The 13,737-nt window shown below is 42.5% G+C and overlaps 1 protein-coding gene across 1 annotated transcript in view; it reads right to left on the reverse strand.

Annotated features, from left to right (window-relative positions):
* sgsm1a (small G protein signaling modulator 1a) overlaps positions 1-13,737 on the reverse strand; it is a 58,225-nt gene that overhangs the window by 26,439 nt on the left and 18,049 nt on the right. The window contains exon 3 of the mRNA XM_056273895.1: positions 11,876-11,951. Within this exon, the coding sequence (XP_056129870.1) occupies positions 11,876-11,951 (76 nt within the window). The remainder of the gene's footprint in view (positions 1-11,875; positions 11,952-13,737) is intronic.

A 13,737-nucleotide genomic window follows, 5' to 3' on the forward strand; every position in this document is an offset into this window, starting at 1 on the left:
ATCAGCTTTTGAACAAATAGCTAAACCATAAGGAATAGCCCTCTGGGCAACTTGGGTCTTGCACATTTCAGCAGTTTGAAAACATTTTTATTTATTTACTTTCAGTCTGGCACTATCTGGAGATGGTTGAAAAAACAACCAGTAGAAGAAGCAGCGACTGTTGTTGAAGTATTAACCTATGTATATCACTTTACATAGACTTGGCTACATGGCGTAGAAACAAGTTTACCCAGGAGAATATCAACCCTGCCACACATTAGAAATGCCATGGACTGACAGATACTCATGAAGGTGACATTTTTCTCTTATGGTTTACAGAGTTGTGAATTTCACGCTTCCCATATGCATATGTGAAGAGCGGCTCTTAATATTGCGATGAGTAAGCCATGTCTGAAATAAACAAATTCATTTTTCATATTAATTTCACACTCACGCATAGCCCTCCTTTGTGTAAGCCTACCACTTATCCAATAAACTGTATTGTGCATGCAAGATACACGGTTAAACAGCCGCTCTATTGAACGGGGAAACAAAACAAAACAACCCAAAACAGACATCCATCTTGTATCTACGGCCTACGTGGCAGTACCTTGAGCTGTGTTGACATTTGAGTTCTCCTACAGGACTAATCCTGTGGCTCTGCTCACATGGGGTCAGAGGAAAGACTGGGGTTGTCATAGAAACCCATGTTGATGGAGCACTACTGCTCTGGGAGAGAGAGAAGAGGAGGGAGGGGCCGCGATTCATCACCATCAACATATCTCTCTATGTCTATGTCTCTTTCTGTCTCTATCTCTCTCTGTTGCCCTCTCTCTGTCTGTCTGTCTTTATGCATGTTCAATAATCCAGGTAAGGTAGAGTGAACGACCATCCCTGAACCGGGGGGGTAAGAGTACATCTGTCACTATCTTACAATGCTCTGACTGAAACCATCTTCTGTGAATAGTACACATGGCCATTGTAACTCTAGTTAATTGTCACAGCAATTTGCATATGAAACTGATCATTGGTTTCGGTCGTTATGCCACTGTATTGTTTATAAGGGTGGGGATACCTGCAGTCAGTTGAGACTGAAAAGGTCACTTGGATGAGTGATGAAAAGTTTCTCTCAATAAACGTCATGTCCAGATGAACTGATTTAACTTTCTGTGATATGTCTCTTTCTGCCTCTCTCTCTCTCTACCAAACACTGCTTCTCTCCTTCCATCAACTTGTCTCTATGCATCTGTGTCAGACTCGTACTTATTCAATCCCTCTGAGTCGCTGTGTCACTAATAATCACCCTGTTGGCAGGGTCCCTCATGTGATTCAAAAAGTTAAACAAAATGTCTTTCACAGCAGCCAATTTGAAAATTTCCATTCTACTTTTCATTTTGGTTTTAATTGGGAATAACCTCAACGTCTTCTCTATATCTCTGTTGGTATGCCCCCCCCCATTCTCTCAGGGTTTTTTTCACTCCTCATCTCCATTTGAATGGAGTGTATTTTTCCTTGTCATTATAGGAGAAAGAAGCTGATAGTCGCAACCAAACATAACATGACAAGATCTCCCAGCAAACTGCATCCTTCTCACTTTCTCATCTGTATTAATTAGAAAGCAAAAGACATTTTCCATTGGCTGGACATGTTAAGCCAAAGGGTTTCCCTGTACATGCTTATTAAATGTGGTTGGGCAGAGTGCAGACAAATCCCAAACCCTTGCAGTGTTTGGCACCACAGTCTATCCACTGAGACACAAAACACAAACATCTAGCTCACAATGCTACTGCAAAAACAACAACTTTCTTTATAAGCATTTATCACAGTTATATTAATGTTAATAGTAGTGGTAGTTATAATGTGCATAGCAATATTAGCACTTATAATATTTTCAGTGTCCCACACTTGGGATACCTGCTTATTTAATCTACCCACTATACAAAGTAGCATTAACACTTGTTAAATTTGCCACACAGTAAATGCGTATCTAAATAGGAACAGTCCTCTCTCCAGGCGCCTTTACAAAATAGGTAATAACAGCCACCAGTGTAAATTGCCTCTAATCAGCCCGTATCTGTGGCAACTGAGCACATTAAGAGACTCTTGGTGTCTGTGTTACCACTAACACAACCCTGCCCAATACTTCACTCAGAGTAGCTCTCATCTAATGGCATAAAAACAAGGACTCAAGGTGGCCAAGCACACTTTGGGCCATTAGGATTCCCATTTGCTGACACTGAAGCACTTGGACATCAGGAACATATTTCTGTTTCTACAGCTCTTATATTAACAGTATTTCCCAATCCATCTTAATCTGATCTGTAAAATAAAAGGATGATTAAGTGAAATGTCATGGGAAAACACTAAACGAATTTTAAGGTTAACATTAAATGCCATCTTCTCCTTGCATAAACTCCATTTTGGTCAATGATCTGAAACTCTGACACCCCCCAATTGCCCCCACAATCGGGAAGCATAAGACTGAGGGGCATCATTTGCATTTGCATTCAACCAAACTGCAAAAAAACACCAGTTCATCGCTTAACTGGACTTCTTTCATGGTTTCAACAGTCAAGTCAAACACGGCATTTCATGGCGTTGTCTGCTGACAAATATCTGCTTCGGTTGCCATTTAGATTCTGCTATGGCAACCCATAAAAGTAGCCATGGTAAGGACTAATTACTCCCCAGTGAGCTGGCTGACCCACTGCTGTACTCCTCTCCCATCCTCCACTCTGTGATGTCCAAACAGACACATCCATATGGACACACCAGAGCACAAACCATTATAGGGTGCTGAGGAGAAGGAAGGAAGTCAAGGGGACAAAGCTGATGAACCGCAAAGACAGAAAGGTCCCCATGAGCTACGGCCATGTCTGCTGTAGTAGTCCATGGGCCAGAGCCCAAAATTTCCTATTTCGGTACACTCAAGGTGGCAAAACTTACTTATAATTTTTGAAAGGATCCATGTCTGTAGATGATATTTTGGTATGATAACCATTCCTGAGTGGCAGCTGTATCACAGTTATCAGCTCATGAAGTTAACCACCCCCTAAAGTAAATTGCATTTTAGACGCTGGTGCATATCCTGGTTTAGCCTCATGGTCAGGACATTTTTCAATGTTCTATAATATTGTCTTTGGTATCATTTTAAAGGGGACCTTCTTAGCTTTCATTCAAGCCCTGTTGTGGATATTTCTCACAAATATAGAGGTCACTTGAGCTCTTCAACCCGTCAATAACACACATCTTTCTGCAATGTTCGCCTAAACTATATACTTTCTTTTAGCCCTGTGGCATCTAGGAATATCAGGGACACAAAACACAAAAACTGGAATACTCACAGGACTGTAAAGATTCAGGAAATGTATAATATACCCATACTATTTCATTGTGTGAGGTGATTGTGAACCTTAAATTAGAAGGGCATTATTACTAAGAAACTAACTAGACCAAAGCCAGTTAGTCCATGGGTCAGACCAGATATCGATATCACCCAAGGTGACACAACTTCACTGGTGCCATTTTATTTGGTACACTAACAGAAGTAAAATAATACATGATAACCTTTCCAAATGAGCAGCTATTTCATTTTTCTTTCAGGAAACCTGTTTCTGTGCCTCTCACGATTGTGTATTTGCCCAGATTTTTACAAATATAGCATTTCAACACCCCTGGTACTGATTAGCCTAGCTTAAACTCTGGGACAGTTCTTAGTTGGCCAACAACCAAGGATAACCAGTACTGTGTACTTCCATTCATTGTGCTAAGCTAGGCTAACGTGCAGCCAGATAGCTTTCTACTAAACACATATAGAGGAAACTGGTATCTATCTTCTTGTCTCACTCTGGAGAAGATTGTAAGCTAATTTCCCATAATGTTAGCATGTTCTTTTAATGTATATGTTAATATGATTAGTTAAAGTGGCTACGAGGAACTTTCATCTTGTGTTGATTTTAGCGGCCTCATGTGGACAAAATACAGCTGTTGCATAGCAACTAGGTAATGTATCTATTTGTGGCTATGTAAGATAAATAATGGTAATATGACGCTGGTGAAGCAAAGTAAACTTTGTTTTAGTAGTGTTCATACACCTAAGTTACATGTATTTGTTTGTATGTGGCAGGATGAAAACTGACTGAATATGGCCACTGGTGAACAAGCAAGTTTTTACCCAATACCAAAGCGCCCACGGGTGGAGTGCATTATCCACTGTTCTGATGATACAGATAAGCTGGTTTCACTACAAAGTGTCGACTCATGGAGAACTCTGCTCAGGGCAGCTCAGATACGAAATCATGCACCAGTTTTGAAACTGGCAAAAGACATTCCTGAGGGACAGATTCCAGCAATCTACTACCACAGAAAGTGTCGCAGTATCTTCACTATGAAGCAAATTCTTGATGGCCTCCTTGCAAAAGAAAAGAAAAGTTGTGTCTCTGCTGAAGAGAAACAATCTAAGAGAGTAGCTCGACATGCTCCAAGTACATCTAGGACTTATGATGCAGAGTGCATATTTTGTCAGAAAAACAGCAAATATTCCAAGAGACAGAATAAGAGAGAAGTACTGGTGCAGTGTCGAGAACTGCGAGCTGACGCAAAGATCAGGAGTGCAGCCACAAAGAAAAGGGACAGCAGAATCCTTGCCATTGTTAGTAGAGACCTTGTAGCAGCTGAAGGGCACTACCACAGGTCATGCTATAGACTTTACACCAAAGAAGAGGTTTCCAAAGGAGAGGTTGCCAGCAATGAAGATGATGATGCTGCAGCCCAGTATGAAGCTGCTGTGAATAAGGCATACAATGAGCTGGTCCTCTTAATCAGGATGGAGCTTTTTGGCAATCCTCAAGTGATGACAATGACTGATCTCTCTTCTAGACTGGTAGCTTCAATGAACTCCCAAGGCATTGCCCAAGTCAAGGAATCAACCAAGAAGCACATAAGGCGAAACCTGGAGAGTGAGTTTGCTGGAGCCTTGCAGATATTCCCTGATGAGAAAGGAAAATTCCTCCTCTATCCCGATAACTTGTCCATGAGGGAACTTGCCAAAGAAAATCAGTCTCTCAAAAGGGAGCTGCAGACCCTGAAAAGTGTCAGTGCACAAGATGTTATAGCCAAAGCAGCCATCAAATTGAGAGCAGACATTAAAAGTCAAGATGTTCCTCAAACCTGGCCGCCTGAAGTCAAACTAGAAGCAGAATGTCCTACCATTCCAGAGTCGCTCATTATCTTCCTGTACTCTCTACTCACAGGCTCAAATGATCCTGATCATGCATCCCAGAGAGTGCAGTGCCTTCTGCAGTCATTTGGCCATGACATAGTATATGCAGTGACATGTGGAAATACCAAGCCTTCCAAGCACATTGTTCTGCCATTCAGTGTCAAATCGTTGACAGGAAATGTAGAGTTGATAAACATCCTCAACCGACTTGGTCACAGTGTGTCCTATTCACAGATGGAAGAGATCAACACTGCCCTGTGTCTCCAGAAACTCTCATCATCAGGGAGTGGCATTGCCCTTCCAGCTAACATCCATCCTGGCATATTCACAACTTTAGCCTGGGACAATATCGACCGTCTTGAAGAAACTGTCAGTGGTGAGGGAACATCTCACAGAGTCAATGGGATTGCTGTGCAAGCAAAGCCAGTCAACCCACTTCCTGTCCAACCCATGCCCACTGTTCCCAAAACAAAGAAGAGAAGCATTGATGGACCCCCACCAATGTTACCAACTTACAATGCTGGACAACGGGTAGGGCCACCACAAAGCAAAAAGTCAGATGCCGATACTGCAGCCAATACTAAGCTTGCCAGAGAGAAAAACCTTCTTTGGGTCCTAGCACGCATGTCACAACACGAAGAACAGTCAGTCAGCAGCTGGACAGGCTTCAACATCCTGACTCGAAGAGAGATGACAGTCATCCCCGACAATATAGGCTATCTGCCAACCATCAATGCTCCAGCGACACAAATGTCTACTGTCAACGAGGTGCTTAACCAGTCACTGAGCATCATGCAGTGCTTAGGCCTGAGGAAGATTGTCTGTGTCTTTGACCAAGCCCTGCATGCGAAGGCTGTCGAGATCACATGGAAACACCATGACAAGTTCCATGATATCATCGTTAGGCTTGGGGTATTCCACACCATCTGCACACTGCTGGCAATAATAGGAAAGCGTTTCCAAGATGCTGGACTCAAAGACCTCTGCATTGAGTCTGGCATGATTGCAGAAGGCTCAATTGCTGGTGTTATGGATGGCCGCAAGTACAACAGGGCAGTGCGACTACACAAGCTCCTGTATGAGGCTCTCATGCGACTGACCTTGAATGGTTTCCTGTCCTGGTTGGAAGAAACTCACAGGAATGACATGGTTCACCTGAATGAGACACTGAAGACCATTGACAGCCTTGGGAAAGAAGTCTCACAACATGATTTGAAGGAGGTCCTCGAGAACAGCTCTTGTACACGCATCATGGATCTATTTGAAGTCTACCGTGAGTTCCTTAGAGGTGGAAACGGCAGCCTCTCGAACTTCTGGATGTCCTATTTGGACATGGTTGAAATCTTGTTGGGGCTCATCCGAGCATCCAGAGAGGGAGACTGGATGCTACACTTGGCTAGCATTCGAGCAATGATCCCATGGTGCTTTGCTTATGACAGGATGAATTATGCACGCTACCTCCCCTACTACTACGCCCAGATGTCTGAGCTGCCCATCACACACCCAGATGTGTACACAGAATTCATGGAAGGAGGCTTCTCAGTCCAACTGGGCTCCACCAATCCCTTTGGCCGAATCCCTGTTGACCAAGCTATAGAAGAAACGGTGAACAAAGACACCCAAACAGCTGGAGGGACAAAGGGATTCAGCTTGAAGCCAGGAGCTGTGACCAAATATTATCTCACAGCTGAGTATAGAAGCATGTACCTCAGACAGCTGAGAGACCTGACAGGTCAAGGCAGGTGCAAATGGTCTCATCCAGATCTACAGAGTCCAAGGATCAAGAGAGATGAAGCAGATGTCCAGTCTGTCATGGACCTTATGGAGAATAACTGGCTCAATCCTATGTCCCCTGATGAGATTGATTTGGTTAGCCTCTCCACTGGCAACATGGCTCCACCTGATGTGACCATAGATCTCTTGAGAGCTCTTGAGAAAGGAGAAGAGGCCTACCAAGCATTCCAGCAAACAAGGTTAGATGCAGACCCACCACCTGTGAAATTCCAAGACAAGATGACCAAGCAAAGTCTGAAAACATTCTCCAATGTCAGCACAAAACAAGCTCATGGAAAGAAAGCACAGGATGTGGTTCTGAAGGCAGATAGAAACCTTTTCAGTCACATGATCCTGGTGGCTGAAAGCAGGAAGGTGAATCTGAAGGATGTCCTTGCCTACCCATGGTGCCCACTACCATGGGCACTGGCAAATGCTGATGGGTCCTTACGAAAAACAAACAAGGCTGCACTTGCCAGAGAGCTTGAAAAGAATGTATCTCCTGCAGAAGACATCCCAATCCCATCTACTTCCATCATTGATGGGATGAGCCTGGTCCAAAAAATGAATGGCAACAACAAAACCTTTGCACAGGTGGCAGAGTCAGCCTTGACCCAGGTCCTCCATGAGGGAGCACAGAGTGGGAGGATTGATGTTGTTTTTGATGTCTATCACCAGACTTCGATCAAAGATGCTGAACGACTGAACCGGGGTGGAGACATCACTCTCCTGTACAAGAATCTTGCAGGGGGACACCACGTCCAGCAGTGGAGAAAATTTCTGTGCAGTTCCTCCAACAAGACCAGTCTCATCAAGTTTCTGGTGGAAGAGTGGAAACTCCCACGATACAGAGCTATGCTGCATGGCAAGGTGTTGTACATGACCTGTGAGGAAACCTGCTACAAGTTGACAGAAGATGGGTGTGAGGAAGCAGCAGAACTGCACTCCACACATGAAGAAGCTGACACCCGTCTGCTCCTGCATGCATTGCATGCAGCAAATGCGGGCTCAAAGTCAGTTATCGTCACAGCTGAGGACACTGATGTCATGGTGCTTTGTCTTGGCTTCCAGAAGGACATCACCTGTCCCATCTACCAGAAGTGTGGGACTCAGAACCGCACACGGTTTGTCGACATCACCAAACTGGCAAGTTCACTTGGAGACAGCATCTGTGACAGCCTAATTGGCTTACATGCCTTCACAGGCTGCGACACTGTCAGGGCATTCGCTGGTCAAGGGAAGCTGAATGCCCTGAAGATAGTGAGAATGCACACTTCCTGCCAAGAGACTTTCAGTCAACTGGGACAGACAGGGAATGTGAGTGATGAGCTGTTCCAGAAAATTGAGCAGTTCACCTGTCGGATGTATGTTGCTAATAGCAGCACTGCTGAGGTGAACAAACTGCGTTACCAGCTCTTCTGCACCAAAAGGGGAGAGGTTGAGTCCAGCCAGCTGCCACCATGTAGAGACTGTCTCTTTATGCATGTTCAACGAGCCAACTATCAGGCAGCAATATGGAAGTGCTGTCTGCAGGCTAACCCTGTGGTGCCAAGCCCTACTGAGTATGGATGGACAGATGATGAAGGCAAGCTGGCCATTTACTGGATGCGCTCCCCACCTGCACCAGATGTGGTCTTGGAAATGCTAACATGCAAGTGTGTGCATTCATGCAAAATGCCAAGCTGCATGTGCCTGTCAAATGGACTTCCATGCACAGACATGTGCAGGTTACAGACCTGCAGTAACCAAAAACAGCAGGATGGTCCAGAACTGGACTTTGAACTTGGGGAGTCAGATGATGAGAGAAACGAGCAGTTTGATGAATGACAGTGTGATGATTCTGATGGTATTACTGTGGTAGTAGTCTATTGATGCACAGGATGTTGATTCTGGACTTGGTTACCCAGAGCTTGATAACAATAATGTAACCATATTCACATATACCCATTACCCTACCCATTACCATTACATATACCCACTAATGATATGGGATTACATGTATCATTGACTAAGTATATGTAAATGTCAATGTTGTTTAAAATATTAAAATAGTTCATTACCTCACTATGGTATTTCTTTTTATCATGTATTTTGATTGTGTATTTAAACAAATGTATAGAGACCAGTTTGTGACCTAACTGGCTTTGGTCTAGTTCTCATTTAAGGCTCACAATCACCTCACACAATGAAATAGTATGGGTATATTATACATTTTCTGAATCTTTACAGTCCTGTGAGTATTCCAGTTTTTGTGTTTTGTGTCCCTGATATTCCTAGATGCCACAGGGCTAAAAGAAAGTATATAGTTTAGGCGAACATTGCAGAAAGATGTGTGTTATTGACGGGTTGAAGAGCTCAAGTGACCTCTATATTTGTGAGAAATATCCACAACAGGGCTTGAATGAAAGCTAAGAAGGTCCCCTTTAAAATGATACCAAAGACAATATTATAGAACATTGAAAAATGTCCTGACCATGAGGCTAAACCAGGATATGCACCAGCGTCTAAAATGCAATTTACTTTAGGGGGTGGTTAACTTCATGAGCTGATAACTGTGATACAGCTGCCACTCAGGAATGGTTATCATACCAAAATATTATCTACAGACATGGATCCTTTCAAAAATTATAAGTAAGTTTTGCCACCTTGAGTGTACCGAAATATCGTCTGGCCCATGGACTATAGGATTCTGGTATGGAGGGTTTGGTGGGTTGAAGAGACCCCCCTCAGATTGAACGTTATTGCCATGAGCTGGTACAACTAAATGGCTATGAGGGGATGTCTCAAGTGATGATGTCTATGCCACAAGCCTTGAGTGCTGAAAAAAAAAGATCTTCATGAGTACATTGCAAAACCACAGCATGGAGGATTACACAATTATCACTTTCTGTTTTTGTTGATGCATTTCCATTAACGCACGATGAAATCAAATGTTAAATGACACATTTAATGAGTAACCGCAAGGTGACATCTTGCTAAACAGTTCATTTCTCCATCTGTGCATGCATTTTCCAAACACTTGCGTGAAATCTGACGGCAAGCTGATTGAGCAATTGATTTAAGTGGCAATTCTGAAACAATGCTGCCTGAATTTTGAGGCTTACATATGATGCTGCTGGGTTGATCGAGGGCTATAACTGTACATATCCCTCTCGCCGTCAACAATGCCATAAACAATATCACCTAAACTTGGACTCAATTCCTCGTGATTATAATCTCATTCAAAGGCTTACAACAACAACATTTACCATTTTGAAGAATGCTAAACAGATGTTTCGAGTTTTGTTCACAAGATGCTTTCTTACATTTTCCCTCAAGTATCTCCTCTTCATTTTTCATTTTGGCTGCAACAAGCTCATTTGGTTGTGAACTGTTGTTTTTGGGGAGAAACATTATGGGTCATTCTGTGGCTTAAGTATTTGTTTCTGAGTGTCCTGTATGTCTGTATGTTTGCGTGCTTTAGCCTGTGTGTGTGTGTGTGTGTGTGTGTGTGTGTGTGTGTGTGTGTGTGTGTGTGTGTGTGTGTGTGTGTGTGTGTGTGTGTGTGTGTGTGCTGTGACTATCTCAGTCTTATCCATCAGTCTGACTGCAGTTGGTAGAATTTTAAGGGGTATGTAGGAGTATGTGGTCATTGTGAAACAACATACAGTTCCATATAGACCTCTATCTCTTTCACTGGTCAATAAAAATGTGCTACTTTATGTGCCTATGTTAGAGGTATGGCAAATCAGCATAAACATGGCCCTCGCAGTGTGTGTGTGTCTGTGTGTGCGCGCGCGCAATGCACCTGAGAGTGTGAAATTATGTCATGACAGTATGAAGTGGACAGACTTACTGAGCAGACTGTCATTATATACCAACTGCTACCGACTGCGCTCTCTGGTCCCTGAAGATGAGACACTTAATTCTTCATTTCTCTCATCTAGGCAAACTAACTCAAATGTAATTTGAAAGACTAGGGCACTTGACTATTAAGTCACACAACATTAACGATATTGTTTATTACACTGAGCAAGAGGCCGCTAAATCCTCAAGAGATTTAATAATGGGGGGGGCATCAAATATTGGTTCTGAAAAGAACCTTATTTCTCAGCACATATTGCCTGCAAATAATTATAGTAATAATATCAAATTCTCTATAGGTTGCCAACGTGGTATTGGAGGCATATTGAAAAATGCTGAAAATGCCATGCATATCTTGTTACTGATTACTGGCCCAGGCTGAGATGAAGAGCATCACTGAGCTGGACATCTGACGGCTGTGATTGCCTGCTGGTACCTGTATGTGGGAAGTGTTCTTTTTACAGCCATCCACCCCACTGTGCTCCATCACCACGATTTTAATGTGTGTTGAAGAAACATTTAGTGCAGTACTCAACTCTAACTGGTCTTTATTGCACACAATGATTATGCATTTATATAAAAAATAAAGGTTAAGTGGATAAGGATGTTGTTCCTATGGAGTCATTTCACAATAGGAGCCATTTAGGTTAGCGCTTATAGTAAGAGCCTGTTATTTGAGTTTAAATATAATTTAGGAGATATACACAAACATGTAATTGGAAAAAGATCAACCAAAACAATTTAATGCTAAACTTTTTTCATCTTAAACAGCAGGAAATAGCAGTGCATTCATGAGGTCCTGTCATGGCAGATAAGAAAATACAGGTACAAGATAAAAAGAGAGAGACAATAAAATAAGGACCCTTAGCAAATTTCATCAATTAGTTATATAGTTATATTCATAACATGAACTCAGAGCTTCACACAGCATTACCACAAAACACAGGGTGAGCAAAACGTTTGACATTTTTAATTTTGGAGGTATATCTCTTCTGGTTGCACACAGGTTTACGCAAACATTAAAAGTTATGAATGAACAAATGTTTCGTCGTTACTTACCGCAAAAGGAGACAATATGACTGCTATCTTCATGAACAAACTTCCTGGTGACAGCCTCCTCCATGATCTGCTTCACCTGTGGATGACACGGAAGACTCTCGATGACTCATTCATTAATATGCCACAATGTGCGTATAAATGATGAATCAGAGTTCGTTAGTTAAAAGAGTGAGCCGACTGTTCACCCATTTCTAAAATGAGCTACAGTGATTTATAAAGACAACCACATGGCTTTAACAAAAAGCCACAGCAACAGTAACGGAGGGTAAGGGACAGGCGTACAGCGTATAGAGAGAAACGTTAAAGAGGAAAGAGAGAGGGAGGTGGTTTTGAGTTGTAAGGTGCATGCTAAGTCGGTAGATGAGTCACCAGCTCTCATCCCGAGGATCTCTAAATGGAAATGGGGGTGGATGGTGCTGGGGGAGGGGTTCCATCCCTCTGCACATACTTGAATGCATGGCCTCATAATCCTCAAAGGCAACAATTGATTCTGTCATGTAAAAAGCTGATGAAATCCCACCTGTGCGCACTCAAATTCTGGTAGAGAGAGAAAAAAAATCACTATGTCTATGCTCACAAGAAAATGCTCATCAGAAATACTTGGTTTAATCATCTCAGCGCTGTCCACTTCTCCTCACCGACCCAGCCGCGGGTTGCGTTAACAGACAGAGTAACTCTAGTTAGGATGATTGATAAATCAATTCCTGGTGGCTATGGAGACATCTCTGTGTGTGGGCACTGCTCTGTAATCTGCATCGGGGAATATCAACCTCCGGACACAGCTGCTCAGATAGCTGTAATTTCCTGCTGTAATGAGTCTGTCCACAATAGAGATATTACGCTCCCTACAGAAAAGTACCATTGACTTCATCTTTACACAGGTACACAACTGTGTGTGCTCAATCTCCAACAAACATGTTGACACAGCGCGCGCACGCACACACACACACACACACACACACACACACACACACAAAACTATTGAGCAATGGAAGATAATGAAAGGGAAGGAAATATCTTCAAACCCCTTCCATGAAAGGATTAGATGCAGCATCTGAAACACTCATGTCTACCTAACTTGCATAGAAGAGTGTCTGTCAATGAAATAAATCCACCAAATGCTTTACTTTTCTATTTCTTGCTCTCCCGGCTAATCACACACACACACGTACATGCACACACTCATGCCTGCATGCACACCCACTAGTCCTGCCTCACATCGTCCTATTTAGCTTTTCCCTTCAGTACCTCTTTCATCATCGTGCTGTCCACACTCTGATTCTATGAGACAATCCCTCAACTTTGTAAGCTAACCTCTGTAATGTGTCTGATCTGACCTCACTGCTCACAAAGCACTTGACCAGCCAACAATAGCATAACCTTTCATCTTTTGGTATTTACAACTCACTCAAATTTCTTATTTTTGGCAACATTTAAGTGTATTCTCTGTTATGTTGTAAGATATTCCTCCTTTGCTCAGTTCTGTGCTTTATTCCAGTGCTCATTAATCAGAACTAACCTCTCTTTGTTCATTTGTGTAAACTGTAAGCTCCAAATGGTGGAAGGGTTAAAAATGTTATATCTGCCAACATACAAACACTGAGAGAATCTCTCTCTCTCTCTCTCTCTCTCTCTCTCAAATTCAAATTCAAATAGCTTTACTGGCATGAACAACAAACATGTTGCTAAAGCAGTTTTCAGAAGAATAAAACATTACATCACATATTAAATACACATTAAATTCACATTACATCACATATTAATACATAGGTGTCATCGCAGGTTCCATATTTTTGCCTACTGAAGCAGTCTCTCTCTCTCACACACACACACAAACAAAAAGTCGTTTTTTTTTAAAGTTT

The sequence above is a fragment of the Lampris incognitus genome, chromosome 1 (genome assembly GCF_029633865.1).
Source record: "Lampris incognitus isolate fLamInc1 chromosome 1, fLamInc1.hap2, whole genome shotgun sequence".
NCBI classification, from domain to species: Eukaryota; Metazoa; Chordata; class Actinopteri; order Lampriformes; family Lampridae; genus Lampris; species Lampris incognitus.